The 17,598-nt window shown below is 51.4% G+C and overlaps 4 protein-coding genes across 4 annotated transcripts; 2 read left to right on the forward strand and 2 right to left on the reverse strand.

The window, feature by feature from the left end:
- Positions 1 to 221: 221 nt before the first annotated feature.
- N7539_002644 (Hsp70 family protein) lies at positions 222 to 2,670 on the reverse strand (the record flags this gene model as incomplete). The annotated part of the gene is made up of 4 exons (XM_056932247.1): positions 222 to 421; positions 504 to 942; positions 1,007 to 1,939; positions 2,089 to 2,670. The coding sequence occupies 4 exons, from the start codon at positions 2,668 to 2,670 to the stop codon at positions 222 to 224; spliced, it is 2,154 nt and encodes a 717-aa protein (XP_056792206.1).
- A 2,136-nt stretch (positions 2,671 to 4,806) lies between these two features.
- Positions 4,807 to 6,408, reverse strand: N7539_002645 (uncharacterized protein; the record flags this gene model as incomplete). Its single annotated transcript, XM_056932248.1, has 3 exons — positions 4,807 to 5,950; positions 6,084 to 6,280; positions 6,319 to 6,408. The coding sequence occupies 3 exons, from the start codon at positions 6,406 to 6,408 to the stop codon at positions 4,807 to 4,809; spliced, it is 1,431 nt and encodes a 476-aa protein (XP_056792207.1).
- Positions 6,409 to 6,522: 114 nt separating this feature from the next.
- On the forward strand, positions 6,523 to 7,133 carry N7539_002646 (proteasome assembly chaperone 4 family protein; the record flags this gene model as incomplete). The annotated part of the gene is made up of 2 exons (XM_056932249.1): positions 6,523 to 6,747; positions 6,903 to 7,133. 2 exons carry the CDS (start codon positions 6,523 to 6,525, stop codon positions 7,131 to 7,133), a joined length of 456 nt encoding a protein of 151 aa, XP_056792208.1.
- A 723-nt stretch (positions 7,134 to 7,856) lies between these two features.
- erg13A (putative hydroxymethylglutaryl-CoA synthase) lies at positions 7,857 to 9,514 on the forward strand (the record flags this gene model as incomplete). Its single annotated transcript, XM_056932250.1, has 4 exons — positions 7,857 to 7,907; positions 7,982 to 8,084; positions 8,200 to 9,305; positions 9,374 to 9,514. 4 exons carry the CDS (start codon positions 7,857 to 7,859, stop codon positions 9,512 to 9,514), a joined length of 1,401 nt encoding a protein of 466 aa, XP_056792209.1.
- Between the last annotated feature and the right edge of the window lie 8,084 nt (positions 9,515 to 17,598).

The raw sequence follows: 17,598 nt of genomic DNA on the forward strand, positions 1-17,598 counted from the left end.
ATTGTGACCTCATGGGCATGTCAACACCTTTCAAATCATCTCTTCTTATCCACTATAGTATATTCAAGCGTGGCATACGTGTATGTGATTCGTGAAATAAAGAGGAAGTAATTATGGCCTAGACATTCAGGGCTGAGATACACCAAAGAAGGCTCATTTCTGCATGTATCAACACCGAGGGTATATTGGGAATCAAGAGACAAGAGACAGACAAAACTCAATCAACGGAACTTGGCACGGCAGCGACCCATCACCTCGTTCTGGCAGACCAGCTCAGCGCTGAACTCACTACCATCCAGTGTCAAGTAGATGTCAAAGTATACTCGGTAGAATACACCTTGCGGGGTATCCATCCGCTCAAAGTCCGTCTCAAGATTCTTGCGTGACAAATCCGAGGTGAGGGTGACAACCTCCTTGATACCTGGAAAAGTGAAAGGTAAAATCAGCATTGGTGAACGATGCCATAACACATAAAAAAAAGTAGACCAAAGACGAAGACTTACGAGGATCTTTGGTATATTCGGGACAGACGTCTTCGTCGCATGCGTACAACACATCCTCATACATGAGAGTAGCGCCGGGTGCCACTTGGCGGAAAAAGCTGACTTTGACAGGCTCACCAATCTTCACCCGCTCTCCCTTTTGAACAAAGATCTGCCGGGTATATTTGCAGCGATCACGACCATCGAGACTGGGCACTCGGTATTGCTCGGGATGGTATCCCTCCTTGAAGGGCTGCAGGGTGGCCATGAGGTAGTGCCGACGAGCAACACGATGCGTGATGACCCGTTCAGTAATACCGGCCGTCACGGCGCCCTTGACAATGGCAGCGACGGAGTCCATCGGCCGGACGACCTTGGTCTGATACTGGGGCGGCACGTGCAATTTAATTTGCTGGAACAGATACTCCGAGGCACCAAATCCACCGACAACCAGGACATTCTAAGACGTGTTAGCACGATAATCCACCAACCACGAGAAAAATCACAACGGGGACGCATCATACTTGGAGTAGTTTATTTTGTGCTTGAATGGCAATGATCTGGTTCCGAACCAGTTCGAGAATGCGATTCACCACTGGCTCGAAACATTGAAGAATCTCCTCGTTGGTAAATGTCATGTACCCTTCCTCGATGCCTGCATCGGGGAAATCTGCTTCAATGCCGACGTCGACCGCCCATTTTGAACCGTTGTTGCGGAAATCCGCCTTGATTCGATTTTCGAAATCCATGATGCACTTGGCATATACCTTGCCAGCCGTGCGAGATCCATCCGGGAGCTTCATCTTCCGAATCTTGGCGCGCAAGATGTTGCTAAAGTTACGGTTCAGGGCAGTCGATCCGCACGAATCTCCCGACCCGGCCGTGCATTCGGCCACACTGAACGGCTGCTCCTCCTCCACTTCATACGCGATGAGATCAACGGTACCGCCACCGCAATCCACGATCAAGATGGCGTCGCCGACCTTGAGATTGAGCAACCCGGTCTTGGCGCAGAAGAGCGCCGCCGCTTCGGGCTCCGAGACTAAGGTCAGGCGATTGTCATTCTCATCTCGGAGGAAGCCGGCTTGGATGGCAGCCGCACGGGTGGCGGCTTTGCCGGCATCATTCCAGATGGCCGGCACAGTCAAGTAATAGCGAATATTGCGCTCCTCGCGAGTGAAGACCTCTCCGAGGGTCTTCTGGAGCTGGGCACGGATGGCCTGTCGCAGCTTGAATAGGTAATCGGCGGCGACATCGATCTCTGACTTGCCCGGAGGAAGAGGAGGCAAGTTGATGGGGTCGATGTAAGTGTTGCCCGACAGCATCAACTGCAACTTGAACCATTCGACTTTCTGCACCCCCGGCTTGGGGTACCCGGTGGGAGCAAGCGCCTCTGCGATATCTGGGCCCCAGCCGACGACTTTCTGGTACTGGTCATAGTAGAGAACGGTCGGAATCTAGATTGAGACACAGAAAGGGGGACGAATTAGACCAAGGTCGGAGAGTCGAATGGGTAATGCGTCTTGGAGGGACTACCGCATCGTTGTTTTGGTGGGTGGAAGGGTGGAAATGGCAACCCGTTATAGGAACAGCAGTCCTCACTTACTTTTTGCTTTGTATGGGTACCGGCACCCGGCCATTCGGTGATGATATCCTCGCGGGCCTCGTTGTTGGTCGCAAACGCAAATGCGACGCCGGAGAAGGTGGTGCCGAAGTCAATGCCCACAATCAGCTGAGCCTTGTTGCGATTGGCAGGGTCGGTATCGAGGGCGGGGTTGCGATACTGGATCTGCTGGCCCAGTTGGGGTTGTAAGGGATGACCGAGGGATTGTGGTTGTGGTGGTTGCATGCTGTAACCCGGCGGCGGGTTCATCGGCTGCTGTTGGTGGCCGGCGTATTGCATGGCGGCACTGGGGTTCAGCGGGGCGGGGTGCTGGGCGAGTTGACCGGGAATCATGGGACTGGTGGGTCGGGCTGAAGGAAAGCTCGGCGGCCGCGCGAGTTGAGTTGAGTGCGCAACGGACAGGCTGGTGGAGGAGGAGCTGCGATGAGAAGGCGAGGTTGGGGAGGTGCCGTTGGAGGGGTTGATGACGAGGGGGTTGTAGGAGACGGAGGGTGCCGGCGGGGGGTTATTGTTTTGAGGCTTCTTGTCGCGACGGAAGAGGGACTTGCTGAATCGGGAGCTCATGAGGGACATACGTGAGGCGGAGCACCCCCGGGGTCGCTGGACAGACACGGAATGAAGTACTTAGGCAACCCAGTGGGCGATCGAGTCTCCAAGAGTGGAAGGAGGAGAGTGGTTCACGATCAAGGGACGGAGGCAACAGCTGAGGGAGGTAGGGGGAGAGGGAGAGAAAGGAGGAGAGCGGAAGAGAGGGTGCAGTGGGTGAAGGAGGCGGGCATTCGCGAAAGCGCAGGAGAGAGAGAGAGAGAGAGAGAGAGAGAGAGAGAGAGAGAGAGAGAGAGAGAGAGAGTAGTCCAGTGGTAAAAGAAAGGTGCAGCCAGTGAGTTTGTAACAACTGCAGGGGCGTCAGTGGAAGATGGTGGAGTAGCGCAACTGAGGCGAGGGCCGGTCACCAAGGCTGAGCAGAAGGGAGGCTCACGCAGGGCGCTTTCCAAGAATGGCAACCAGGCAGGACACAGGACTGGGACTTGAACGGGGGTAGGTAGAATGGGATAATGAGGAAAGGGCCGTTCACACAGATATACGATCAAGCGAAAGTTCCAGATGAAGGGATGGACATGGGAGAGGAATGCGACAGAGAGGCCGAGCACAAACTACGGGGGTGAAATTGGTGGCGGGGGCTAAAAAAGAGACACGAAGGGAAGAGAGTCGAGAGACTCGCAGATAAAGATAACCGCAGTTGTCACTCACGTTGGCAAGGAGATACTAAATCAGTAGCCTTCTGAAATCTGGATAGCCTGCCCCATGCACAACTGCACACTGGTAGTCGTCGTCCGTCACTACGAAGTGTCGGGTAGTGCTTACGGCGAGAGGCTGAGCGCTGGCACTCTCCCAATTAGAGAACCTGATCCCCGAGGGCTGATTCATTGTTGATTCTAGTTAAAAATATTCAAATAAAATCTATAGCCTGACACAGCCAAGACTCGAGGATTGACCAGTCACTGCTATGATTTCCTTCGGGATCACACAGTATCACGGAAGCAGGGACCACAATAGAAATCGACTTATAGATCCGACCCGGGCATCACTGGTAGATCAACAACAACAATAACTACTACTACTACCACCACCACCACCACCACCAGAGATCTGAGAGGCGCTCCTGCGATCCAAAAGACACTCCCTTGGCCTTGGTTGGTAATTCATGGGCGAGTACCAGGAGTAGTAGGCCTTTTACACAGAGAAGTGAAAGGACGGCACTGTACTATCACCACTGTCGAGGTGGTACCTGATTTGTTCCTGTGAACACTTCATCCGCGCTGGACAGGCCAAAGTCAGGGCCACGCAAGATACCAACGACTTGTCATGAATTCATTGTCGCCCATGAGCAAGCCTCGATTTGGCAACTCGTCCTCTTCCCAGGGAGATCAGAGCCATCGGCGTCTACGCAGGGCTCAGCGCTAGCTATCCCCTTGTCCGCATACGCCTCTGGTGGGGCGGTGCGCCTGCTGTCCGAGCGGTGTTTGTCCATGATGAGCGCTCCATCTGACGTAGATCGTGGGTGTCTGGCCCAAGCTACGTCCAGGCCAAGCGACATCTGGGACCATCTGGGACCGATGGTCTTGCACCGACGACCATCGGGTGGAAATGTGAAGGTTGCAGTCCTCTCGATCGAATCCGCATACCCTGGGCGACAGTGAACAGTCCGTTCTTTCTCCCGGTTTCAGTTGATGGGAGTCATGGGACTGACTTCGACGTCGACCGCTTTCTTCCCATTGAGTCCCAGATTCGCCTGTTTTGTTTCTTTGTTCAGCCGAGTCATCTTCCGGCCCCACGAGTGCATTTGACAACCCGGAGCTTTGTTTGGGCTGGAACGAGGCCCAGACGGGGGTGGCTTGTTCGGTCACGCTGATGGAGGGGAAAAACTACGGTACAAGTTAAAGTAGCTGCCAGTGTTCGAAGGTGTTTCGGTTTGAATGTAGCACATCATGTGACTTTGTCCACCCTTCCATCCAAGTCACCTGTGTCATACGATGCAAGGCAAGGAACTCTGTCTTCAGAAAGGGTGTTCCCACTCTCAAGTTTCAAGTACACGTCTTGTATGCTTTTCTAGTCAAACGCATCACCAATCCTCGTCAATGAAATCGCTTTGAATCTCCGACATTGATATACTGCTATTTCATTCCATTCTGTACTCACCTATTTGACGATCTTGCGGGCCACCCAATGTGATGGTTGATACAGATTTTGAAGCATACTATCCGGGTCTTGGATATAGCCGCATGGCTGCCGATTACCCGGTCGTATCTCGATGCAAAAGCCCATGCGCTCCACCAAGCACAGCACCTCGTCCTCGCTCAGCTCCACGCTACCACCTTCGCCAATGCCCGGGGACGTCTGATTGGTGTCTTTATTCCCGTTTGAGGTGTCCTCCTCGTCCTCGTCCGCACGTGGGCGTCCGTTTTCGACATGCCAGAGGAGTGGTCCCACATTGATCCACAAACCCCCAGGTTTCAAACAATGATAGATGGTCTCAATGTACCGGATGATGTTGGGGGCGGTGTCAATGAAGAAGACACTGGCCACGGCGTCAAAGGACTCTCGGTTACTCGATTCCATGTAAAGGACCAGAAAGTCAGCGGCCGCCATCGACATCGAACCCAAGGGAGTCTGCGTCTCGGCCGCTTTCGCCATCGCCACGCCAGGATGAACATCGGGTATCATGACCTTCCGCAGTTGCTGCGCCCGACTCTGGAGATTGGAGAATTTGCCCGCAAAAGGATGCACAGCATGTGCGGCAGGACCCGCGGTGTGATTGAGGACCCAGCTGCTCGCGAACAATTGGTGATACGAGATCTCATTACCCTCTGCACTGTACCCAGCTAGACAGGTCTCGAACACGAGTCGGCCGAGGCCGGCGCCCGGCACTAGAACCCGAATCTCCTCCCCTGCGTCTCGGCGTGATTGAAATTCGGTGTGGAGATCCCGAAGGACAGGCTCATAGCAAACGGCTCGCTCCGCAGCGCCTTCTGCGCTCCAGTCCCGGAAAAATTGGTGAATAGTGGAGGAGGCCTTGGTAACGTCGGACGCAGTAGCTGTGTCGTGCCAACAGAGAGGGTCGTCTTTGGGTGGATCGGCCTGGAGCCCAAAGGACTCCAGACCCAGAGCGAGAATGGCGTCGGCGAGTTCAGCGTTAGTGTCAATCGCATCATCGACGTGGTTCAAGGTGTCCAGAAAAGAAAAAGGTGGCTGCGAGAGCATCTGCCAGTGCTCCGAGGGTAAGGCATAGAACGCTTGACGACGCCGATGCGTCACCATTTGGTGCATTGTTCGCCGATACTGTCTGTAGCTCGCTGGTTAGTCACATGATTGCCACGTTGGTTGTGTCCCATCGTTCGTGTGAGAAATCCCACGGTCTGGTCGGTAGACTTTTTGAGAGGATGCAAAAAGGCCGGGAATGTTTTTGTTTGACGTACCGGAAAGAATCCAGCGCGGCAAAAAGGCTTCGCCGCTCTCCATCATCGGAGAATGGGTCATAGTCCCCCGCCCATGTGGCTTCCCCTTCCCCATCCGCCTCGTGAGCTGATTGAGTGTCTGATTCTGCCATGAATGCTTTGAGCTCAAGTCCTCCAGACTCGAGGTCTGGGCAGAGGTACCAGGGATCCGGCGATGCCTTTAAACAGTCGGCGAGATCCAATTCCGGAATTGAACGCGTGGGACGCGCGAGTGCGGGAAAGGCGGGATGAGTGGACCATCGACGTTCGCCGCATGGACACGGCGGGGTCTTTCCATCTTCTGCATGTTCGACGTCAAGCTGGAAGCAAAAGGATCCCTCACATCATCAGCAAGACCGCTTGTCACAACCTTCATTCATCTCCGTCCAGTTCATCTTGTCGTCAAGGGCACTGTTACATCATGGCGACGGCTCAGTCCTCCATGATTCCTCAGCTGGAGTTGCTCGACCCCACTACGAAGCCCAAGGAGCTGTCTTTCCCGCTTCCTAGGGCTTTCCACACCACCGGCCATGTGCATCTGACTGTTATGAAGGCTTGCACAATGGTCCATCTTGCTACATCGACTCCAGGCGAATCGTCTGGCTCATTCAAGCCGATGGGTAGCTTCGTCTACGCTATGCCTGATGTGAGTATCAGATTCCCCAGTTATAGCTCACCCACGATGATCCCCTGCACTTCCAATCAATTTCACACCCCCGCCAATCTCATTGATAGAAAGACTGCCGAGCAAAAAGACCTTGCTTTGATTATAAAAGACGTGATCGAAGCTGACTGTCAAAGCGAACGTCACCCAACCAAACATTATCCACCACCCTTTACACAACGCCGTCCAGCATCGAGTACACCACGAGAGTGGCCAAGATTCTAGCGAGGAGAATGCAGCGTCCTGTGTACGTTGGTTGCAGTATTGATCCCAATGGGTTGGGACAGACAGTTGAGGAGGAAATGGAGGGCCTCAAGTACATTGTGGATTTAATCATGGAGAATTGCAATGACGCCAAGCCAGAATGAACGCAGTCTCACGAATCCTCAGAAAATCCTAGAACAGGTCATTCCTGGATCATTCCGCGAAGGAAGCGGTGAATGTTTACGCCAGAGGGGACATCGAAGTGAGATTCTGGTCCGTGTGCCAAGTGCGGTGCCAGGCACTTCCAATTCGAGATTACCAACACTGGTAACTCTCGGGTTCTCTGTACCTTGCTGTTGAAGAGATCCGGAAGAAAGCCACAACCGGCGCAGTCATTCCGATACTCGGAAGTACTAGACTCGTCTCCAACTCCCGACGGGGTCGAATCTCACGGCAGGACCCGATCTACAGTGTAGTTATCCGAATGACATGGGATGCTCGATTCGAGTGGACTCCAGTATTTCCTGACAGGCGTGTCTTCTGGCTCGGATGAACGGAGTTTGCCAACTTGAATCTAGCTTCTGGACAGTGATGGCAATCTGTAATCCTTTGCGCAAGATTCTCGAGACTGGATGGCCAGAGATGATACGGTGAAAGAGCTACAAATCTTGGAATCCGTCAGCCAAAGATATTGGGCGGTTATGAGACGTGGTTGCTGTAAGCGGCCGTCACGGGCCGTTCTGAGGTATTCAGCCATCATTGTGCTACTACCTAGCTAGCTCATGTTTGAATATAAAAGCAATGGCATGTGCAGCTCGACGGTGTTCTCTTCGTCTCAAACTTATACCAGGAACTACTGCCTCCCGCTCCACCTTCATTTCTCAGTCATGGCTCGCAACATTGGAATCAAAGCTTTGGAGCTTTACTTTCCCAGCAGAGTAAGTGCTATATATACAACAGGTACGGTGGGTTATGCAATGGCAGGACTAACCTGACTGACTCTCCATAACAGTACGTGTCCCAGTCAGACCTGGAGTCTTATCTCGGTGCAAGTAAGGGGAAATACACCATTGGACTTGGTCAGACCAAGATGAGTATCTGTGACGATCGAGAAGGTATATATATATATAGTGATTGAGTCTGTTCTGCGGTGCTTTTTATTTTCCAATACTAGTCACCAGAAGAGACAACGTGCTGATAACGACACTCCCTCGCTCTTCTCTCCGTCAGATACCTATTCTCTCGCTCTGACCGCGGTTTCCTCGCTTCTCCGCAAATACGACATCCCACCCGAATCGATCGGTCGTCTTGAAGTAGGCACAGAAACCATGCTGGACAAAGCCAAGTCCTGCAAGTCTGTGCTCATGCAACTCTTCGGATCAAATACCGATGTGGAGGGCGTCGACGTCTACAACGCATGCTACGGCGGTACGAGTGCGCTCTTGAGCGCAGTCAATTGGATTGAATCGTCTGCGTGGGACGGCAGAAATGCCATTGTTGTTGCCTCGGACATTGCTCTCTACAATACCATCTCTGCCAGACCGACTGGCGGTGCTGGCTGTGTAGCAATGCTCATCGGTCCAGACGCTCCTTTACTCCTGGAGCCACTGCGAGCGTCCTTCATGCAGCATACGTATGACTTTTACAAGCCGGACTTCAAGTCCGAGTATCCGAATGTGGATGGCCATTTTTCATCGAGATGCTACCTGCGTGCCTTGGATGGATGCTATCGTCGATATCGGGAGAAGCAGGCTGGTCGTGGGCCGAGATCCAGCGGTTCTTTTGGTATCTCTTCTGGTCAAGGAGCCATCATGGGTTCTTCAGAATCCCAGTCGACCCTACCACTTGACGAATTCGATTATTTCCTGTTCCATGCCCCCAACTGCAAGTTGGTTGTCAAGGCATACGCTCGGTTACTCTACAATGATTACAAGTCTGACCCGCAGAACGGACTCTTCGGCTCCAAGGATGTGCTTCCATCCGTCATGGACCAGAGTGAAGAAGATTCTCTCAATGACAAAGAACTGGAACGGCTTTTCATGCGCCTCTCCCATTCCAGGTTCGCAGATCGTGTGCAGCCCAGTCTGACTGCACCAACAATGTGCGGCAACATGTACACCGCCGGCGTTTACTCGGCTCTTATCAGCCTGCTCACTAATGTTCCCAGTGTCGAACTTGTTGGACGGCGGATTGGACTTTTCAGTTTTGGTAGTGGTCTGGCAAGCACATTGCTCAGTTTCAGGGTTGTGGGCGATGTCCGTGAGATTGCGTCAATGATTGACCTTCATGCTCGTCTGGCAACACGGACACAGGTCTCACCCGAGGTTTACGACGAGGTAAGGTTCTGTATAGGTGGTTGAAGGACCTGATCACCGCTAAACAAAAAGTCTTGTGCATTGTCTAGATGTGTCAACTTCGTGAACGAGCCTATCAACAACACCCTTATACACCCGTTGGGAATATCGAAGCCATGGCGCCGAACACTTACTATCTCGTTGAGGTGGACGATAAATTTCGGCGATCGTATGCGATCAAGTCAGGCTAAGGAAGTGTTCTACCTTGGACTGCAGGCAGTGCAGGAAGATTGGGAGTTGATACTTGTATTGGTACATGGTTCTGGAATAACATGTATCGGCAAAAAATTGAGTCATTTTCGAACACAAATGTCACACACGGTTACCAAATGTATTGTTGAGCGTCTTTTTGGAGTTTTGTCTCCAGAACCACAGAAGGAATCGTCACACTAGGTCTCATCGCTCCTTTCATTGACTTGAGCGGTTTCACCTTACATTCCAATTTAACGGCTTGGAAAAGGAAAACCCCATGTGCCCATATCGCGCTACCACCCCGGGACAAGGTGCTCTTACCACTCGGTTGATCGTACTAAGTACTTCGCAGTTCACAGAAGCGACAGCCTCCATCCACAAATGGCAGAGACTTAGGGTTCCAGCCGAGCGGGCCGGCCACGTTACACCGTAGCTGCCACGGGACAGCAACATCGACTCTGCCAAGTGCCCACCATCAGAAATAGAACGAGCTAAGCCTAATGCATCCCCAATTAACTTCATACACAGTCGCACATAGCCGACGGCATACTCATCTCCCAGTGGGTTGTCCACGTACTGCCGTCTGAATCGATATAGTACAGAGTTATCCCTGTGTGGTCCATTAGTATAAAGCCCGTCCACATCAATTTAAAGTAATGTGTGCCAGGAGGAAGAAAACGAAGCCTTTCACCGGTTTTCTCTGCCCAGCGCACCTGATGTCGATGGCGCCATCGAAGCAAGTGAGCTATCGGATCTGGACCATGATGAGCGGGCGTCTCGGCTTCAGGCTGCCATCGACAATGATCCCACCTTTTCCGATGAATTATGCCGGCATCATGGAGACTTCCCACCTAATCTTTATGAAGTTCGGCAGCGTCCCGCAGCAAGAAGAGGCGCCACGTATTAAGCACGGCCAAGAAGCCCATTGCAGGGATCAAACAACATCTGATCGGACAGGAGATCGTCCACTGACAAGGCGGGCCCGGGCCAGGCCAGGCCAGGCCAGGCCAGGTCAAAAGAAAACTTAAGAAAAGTACCATCCTGCAAAAGGGATTTCGAGCGCCCACTTTCACAAAACAAAAAGCTCTTATCGCGCCCGGGCATGGACGGTCATATGCGGGGAAGCTCGTGGCACAAGTGTATATCAAGCGGACTGTATGCTGTGGCTTCATGAACAAAACACAGTTTGGGAGAACCCCATTCTTGCTTGAGATGAGATCGACTGGTCTCAAGCGGTCTCACCACTTCGGTCTGCTCCGAATACTACCTGCTGGATATGGTTCGTGCAGGGTCAATCGCTTGATGTGTCGACGGTGACACTGTTTCGGGAGGGACTGCAGGTGACTAGGGCATGGGTTGGGTGATAATCGTGTAGAGGATCGAATTGTCATACTCACTACTGCGGTACATGATTTAGTACAACTCCGAGCCGCGACACTTAGTAGCGGCTCAGGTAGTACGAACCTCAGTACATGGCTGAAAGTCGGTCATACCAAGTTCTATTGTCTGTGATATATACAGTATACAGTATGCACTATGTAGTATGGTCTATACACTATACAGTACCTTCTAACCCGACTGAATAATTCTGGTAAGCTTTTTCTCTGCAATGGAATTGACAGGTTGTGTCAGATAGTGCAGTTTCGTGTAGATCTCTTACGGTGTGTGTAGATTACTCATTACAATGCTACTTCCAAAGCGAGTTAGCCAGCGGGAGGACGTTGGAAATGAGGACCCTCGACGGCAACCCTGCAGAGACTATCGGAGCATTAGCCTGGTTGGAGGCAGGTGCGACGATCGGTAGTACGGAGGAGCTACGGATACTCTAGAGTTTCGGGTTTGGAGGGGTTGATTTGCATCAAACGAAGGTCCTTCAAGTGTGAAACGTGGAGATACGCACGGAATCTCGTTTGTTGTTCTTGGCCGCAGCAGGCAGTACGCGTCGAGGACATGGAATTTCCACTGCGTTGGACACTTCATCGGAGCTGTGCGTCTATGGATCGCGATCGACTATATGCCCTTGTATGTAGATGGGTGGGGTAATAGGCTGGGGAGAAGGAGCCCAGCGAATGACCGCCCAAGCTATGGCGTCTTCCATCTGTGTGTACTGTGTAGTACTTAACTTACTACGGTTAAGTTAGTACTCACCGACTTACTTACTACATCGAGTCATACAAAACGCAAACTTAGCATACTACTAGTAGGGTATTGGCCACTTGGCTGATCCTGATATGCTCGAGTTGAGGGTGGGAAAAGGAGGTCAAGGAAGCAGATGTGACGGACCACGGAGACCGTGGAGAGGACTAAGGTTTGATGGTCATTTTGGTGGACACTGAACACTGAACACTGTCCAGTGGACAGTGATGATGGGACGGAATGGATTGGTAGAATCATCTGATTGAGCTTCTTGTGCATGTGATTTGATAGTTTATGATTTGCCTCTTCGTTCCCATCCTGAACCCGCCCTGTCAGGTTTGAGTTTCACATGTACAAGCTCGCAACCGATTACATTGGACCATCACTTCCTGACTACTGTACAGAGATAGAAGAGGACACTCCGGACAGAGTATCAGGAGCTCGACTATTCCCGATAAGTTTATTGGTCATCCACGTCCCATGTGAAAACCCCGCTCACAACAATCCCTCCGATCGATTCTTTGAAGGTGAATCCGAGACAAAAAAAAAGCATTGTGCTCCATGTGGCTGCAACGGATCATCCTTGCCATGGCCATCTGTTGATGGGATCGTCTTTCTCGCCTCTTGTCTCGGCAAAGGAGCCGTGAAACATGCACCTGCTCGAGTTAACCATAATTCCCTTCTTGTCTCCTTTTGTGGAGTCCGAGCGGGACCCGGTTGTACTCAACCTTACTCTTAATCGGTGACTGAGGCGGGTAAATGCGCCAGTCAAATCCCTTGCCACCAATCATAGACACTCGTATTCACCTTCTTGACCTCCACTCTACCCTCCAGCCGGAACGTTTCCTATCCTGACTCTTCGGATGGAAGATCCTCTGGAAGATCGTACTGTACATCCTGGGCAACCATCACTGTCAAGGACCCGTGAAGATGGATGAGCCCCTCACTCGAGTCCGGTGGGATTTGAGGAACTGCCAAGTAGAGGAACGCGTCTTGTCCTTATCAGGAAACAGCTTGACCGTCCGGTTGTTGATCCCGACCTGCCACAGCGTAAAGAGGCTCCCATGGATCTGGTCCGGTGAGCGCTTTCCGAGACGATCAACGCGTTGTCCACGGCGCCAAGGTGGGAACCCCTCCCCAAAAAAAAGATGTATGTAACAATATGAGAGAAAGAAAAAGATGAAATAAGTTAACAACACATGGCGGAGGGACGATCGCGCAGGGCCCAGAGTCCAATCACATCTATCGATTGGATCGTGCCCCCAACTCCATGCCGCCAGTCCAGGGAACCACGCCGAGGGGGCTTACGAGTCGCATGGAGGGCGGTCGCCACGATCTTCAATCGACCTACCGTTCCTGAGAATCCAACATTTCACGAGGGATAAGAGTGACTGGACGGTGGAGTAGAAGGCCCTGTGACTGTACAGTGTACTGTATGCAGGACATGGAGCCTTCTCTTTTTTTTTTTCTTTCTTTCTTTTTTTTTCTGATCATCCGCGGTGCATCAAGCTTTGGAATCGGCGCAGATGCTAGAATTACGTGAGACCACCCCGATATCGGGAGCTATACAACTGTGATGGTCAGGTGATCTCTCCCGGTCCCTAGTCCTACTAGTTTTAGTCCTAGTACTACTGTCTTTGCATTGCAGCCCTCACATTTTTGGGTTGCAAGAGTACCCCCTGTGAGTCAATGCAATTCGGCGCCATCCGACCGTCTATCCACATCCGCGGCAATGCTCTGATCATGTGAGTTGAAGGAGTCGTGACCGTAGTCAAGTGGAGTAAGCCGTGAAGCACTAAGGACGGGGAGTGTCACGCGCTCTAAGCTTCATCAAGGCGACCCTTGAACAAGCTAGTATGCTTAATCAGTCAGCTCATTGTCCCCGTGGCCGGGTGCTTGGAAGTTGTCCGCTACAGGCTACACATTACAGTACTACACTCACGTACAGTGTGGACTGTGGACGGTGGATGACTCCCGAAACAGGCCTCAATCTGAGAGCCGTTGTCCGTCTTGCAGTTTGAACGCGCGTGTTCTCCAACATATTTCGCCGCCCGAACCAGGGAGGGGCCCCAAAAGCCATCGACAATGTGACTGGCGCGATGGTGATCCGGCCGCAAGCCACAATCAAGCCTCGTCAACCACGAAGTTGGCCTTGATCAGGGGAGAATGACTCCAGTCCCTGTCAAGGCGGCTTGCGAAGAGGAGTCCTACCGGTACCACGTACCTACTTAGACTTAGAACTAGGTAGTTTCACGGCAGTGCTGCACTTACCAACATGCGGTCAGGTCAGCAGATGCGCGACGGTGTCGATCTCCAGTACCCTCCCGGGTCCCTTGCAGCACAAGCGGTTTCAGTACCTGAAGTACACACCTACCACTACGGAGTACGGACCAACAAGACGAGGATGGATATTGTTTCCAGCTGACAATCTCCCCACCTGGAATGGCAGGTTCATGCTGCCTATTTTCCATGCATGCGTATTCGAATTCTTTTTGACACCTGAAAGAGGTATGGATTCGGAGTCATCGACGATTGTATCATTGTACCATTACACGCAGCACGCGAAACGCTCGCAGACTCGATCTCGGACGCTAAGGAACTCACGATCGCATACGCGATCAGAGCTCACGTCCGAGCTCAGATCACTCGTGCTTGAAAGCCTCGGCACTACTCTACTCCATGAAGAATTACATATGGGTACTTCATTCTCCAACCCTCATGAAATGTGAGACTGGATCCAATTGATCAGTCGTCCCGCCAAAGCAAGTGGGGGCCGTCACCTTTTCCGACGGTGACCATAACATGGTGACCATGACCCTGACTGTGGACATGGCCTGCCAGCTGGGCTTCGGGCTCCAGTTGGAATGAATGGAATAATGCGCTATGCTCTGTCTAACCCGATCGGGTTTGAAATGTTGCGGAAGGGGAACAAGCTGATCGGCGTCCATTCGTACAAAAAAAAAATGCAAAGACAATGTGCATGTGTAAAGGATCGATTCGCTCAATATCTCAGGGCTCTTTTCCGTGCCGATCCAACGGGAAATTGGCGTTGGTTTCATTTTGACGGTGAGATTTTCTCCGGTTATACTTGACTGGCTACCGTCATGTCGGGCAGAGTGTTGAGGAACAGTTGACATTGATAATGGCAAGAAAAGGGCAGGAGGATAAACTGCAGGCTCGACTCCTTTGTTCCAATTAAAAATAAAATAGAGAAGAAATGTGTAAATCAGAAGAACCTGAAGACTTATTCGGACCGAGTCCCATGTGGACGGCCTTGCGTAAGGGAAGATGCACTGTTTTCCGTCTGAGTCGTCAACTCAAACTAGAAGAATTGATGGTTATTGAGGCTCGGGGTCGGACCTGACACAAGTTCACGCAGGCGTTGGTCGCTGGACTCTGAAGTGATTTATCAGATACGGAGGCTTAGTTTGGAGAAAGACTGTAAAGTCTTGGCCGGTGCAGATGACACCACCGCAAATGGCCACGAGCACGTTCTGAATGTGGAATTGTGTACCATCCACCTCCATGCTTAATACCCATGCTTCCCGGCTGCAACATCTCTTTTTCCCATACACATGGGCCGACAGCTTCTCCGTTCGAGTTGACCCCTCGCAGTGCTTCAAGTACAGTATGCATATGCATGATGTACATCAGCAAAGAACCTCTGGCAAGTGACAGAAGGCCATTGATACCAAAAGCTTCAAGATCACCAGATCACAAACTGCTTGGATTCGCTGTCAACCACAGCCGTGAATTCGGGTACAACTCAAGAGCTCCAACAGATCGAGCAACGCCTCATGAATGACGGTTCTTCCCGTCTAACGAGACATGACTCGTGCAGTTTTTTTTTTTTTTTTTTTTTTTTTGTTTTTTTTTTTTTTTTCACTTCGTGGGAGATACTCTGTACTAAAGTAGTGCCACACTGCGACGTGGCCGAGCCCGTTTGGGCCCAGACGTTCTGTCCTCTTCCGTTCCACCCGTCATCTGCGCCGAGAGCTGCAGCGAACTCCCTCTAGTGCCGGGGTGGGAGTGGGCTAGACCGTCCACTTTCGAGCCCGTGCGGAAAAAGATTGTGTCAGGAAGCTTCGGCTGAAGATTCCTTAAAACTGGGTTTCACCCCCTCCCCCCATGCCACCCTAATGCCCCTAGTGGTAGTGGTTTTCTGACAGCCGAAGGAAAGGGAACGGCGGAAAGGGGAGAGGGACAAAAGAGGGGGGAAGTTTGTTTTTCCTGATCCAACTTTAACGTGGAATCTTGTTCCGTCTCGGCAGTTGTGTAGCGACGGCGTGTGGGAGGAGGTTTATTGTAGAACTTTATATATTTTAAATTGCTAAGTAGTGTATAGTCACTATGGTGTACAGTATAGCTAAACTAGTATACAGCTTTGAAGTTATCGCGGTTTCATACCTTATTCCTTACCTTTTTTTTTTTTTTTTTTTTTTTTTTCAAATTGAAATTTGACTATCCTCACTACAGTGTCGGTCTTGAGTGGTGTGGGTCCTCCGCACGTGGCGAGGGTCAGGCCCAAGAGAGGGCTTGGTGTTGAACAATCAGCAGTTTTGTTGGAATCCATCTGTCGAGATTGTCGGCTATGATCTTCAAATCCGATTGCCCTTATTGCTCTTCAAGGTTATGTTGGACTCGGCGGGCTCCGATTCGTGGGAAGGGAAATCATTTTCGACCTTTTTTTGGACAACAAAAAAGACATCTGGACCACTTTCTTGTGGAAATGTAGTAATGGTGCAGTAGGGCACATGGACAGTAGTGGCAATCTGTGACTCTGTATACTCTTGTCCTGGACTCACATCGTGTCTGCTCCCCGTATCAAGCAGGTCAGTAGACTCATGGTAGTGATAGTAGTAGAAATAGGGTAATAGTAGTGGTAGCTTCAACTTTGATCGTCAAACTTTATTGCCCAAAGTGAAATATTCGCCCGAAGAAGCGCACTTGCCGAGGAATCGTCGCAAGCTCGCCGACTCCTAGTCTTCTACTTTCTCAGTAGTGAACGACGTTGGTAGCAGTGTACACGTGCGGTCTTGTTGCTCACTTGCTAGTAAGGCTTTAGATGGTCATCTGGGCTTTCCGTTCCCGTGGAAAACACGCACATCCACCTTCTCTCCATTGCTCGAGCCATCTGGTCTGGTGTACGGTCAACCTCCGTCAAGTTAGTTGGCTGTGGTACATGTCCAGACGCATCGTATCGACTACTGATCTCTCGTCCTCGTGCTCACTGCCCGGTCATGTCCACCCAAGTGCTTTTTGAGTCGCCCCCTTCACGCCACGGTGCCCGGTGCTCAGAGCCATCACGGCGGATGATGAGAATCATGGAACCGCAGGCCCATCGGCTCTTGGCCTCGTCCCGTTTTCGCCGCATCTTTGCCCCTCGTGATTTGCTGTGCTCTTTGGTGGCCTGGGATGACGATCTTTCCTCTTTCTTCCTTCTGGTCGTTCCTCTTCGGGTTCCTCTTTTTCTTTTTCTTTTCTTTTTTATTTTTTTTTCTTGGTTTGTCCCCTTCACTTAGTCACCTACTCTTTGATCTCTTCCTGATTCCCCTTTCCTCTCTGTCGATTGAGAGTTTTGGAGTTCACACCTACGATCAGTCACTTAGCCATATCTCGGACGTCGTCGAATGATTCTACTAACTCGATTCTTGTACCCATCGTTCTCGTCCAACCTTCTTCAAAGTTCCCGGCCATACCAGTAGTGGCAGTATTAGGTGTTGTTCTACATAATACAACAGTGCTACGTGCTACGTAGTTCATCTGTCTAGGCTTGAGTAGTACTGCTAGATCAAATCCTATTATTTTCCTCTTGCTCTACCCTACCGTACAATCATTCTCGTCTTCTACCAGACTGCTCATCCACACAGTCTGTTCCCCGGTCCACTTTGGCTCTTCTTTTTCCGTTCTTTTTCCACTCTTCCCACTCTGTCCTCTGGCTCCTCTC

Source organism: Penicillium diatomitis, assembly GCF_028827545.1.
Source record: "Penicillium diatomitis strain IBT 30728 chromosome Unknown utg000003l_segment0_segment0, whole genome shotgun sequence".
In the NCBI taxonomy this organism is placed as follows: Eukaryota; Fungi; Ascomycota; class Eurotiomycetes; order Eurotiales; family Aspergillaceae; genus Penicillium; species Penicillium diatomitis.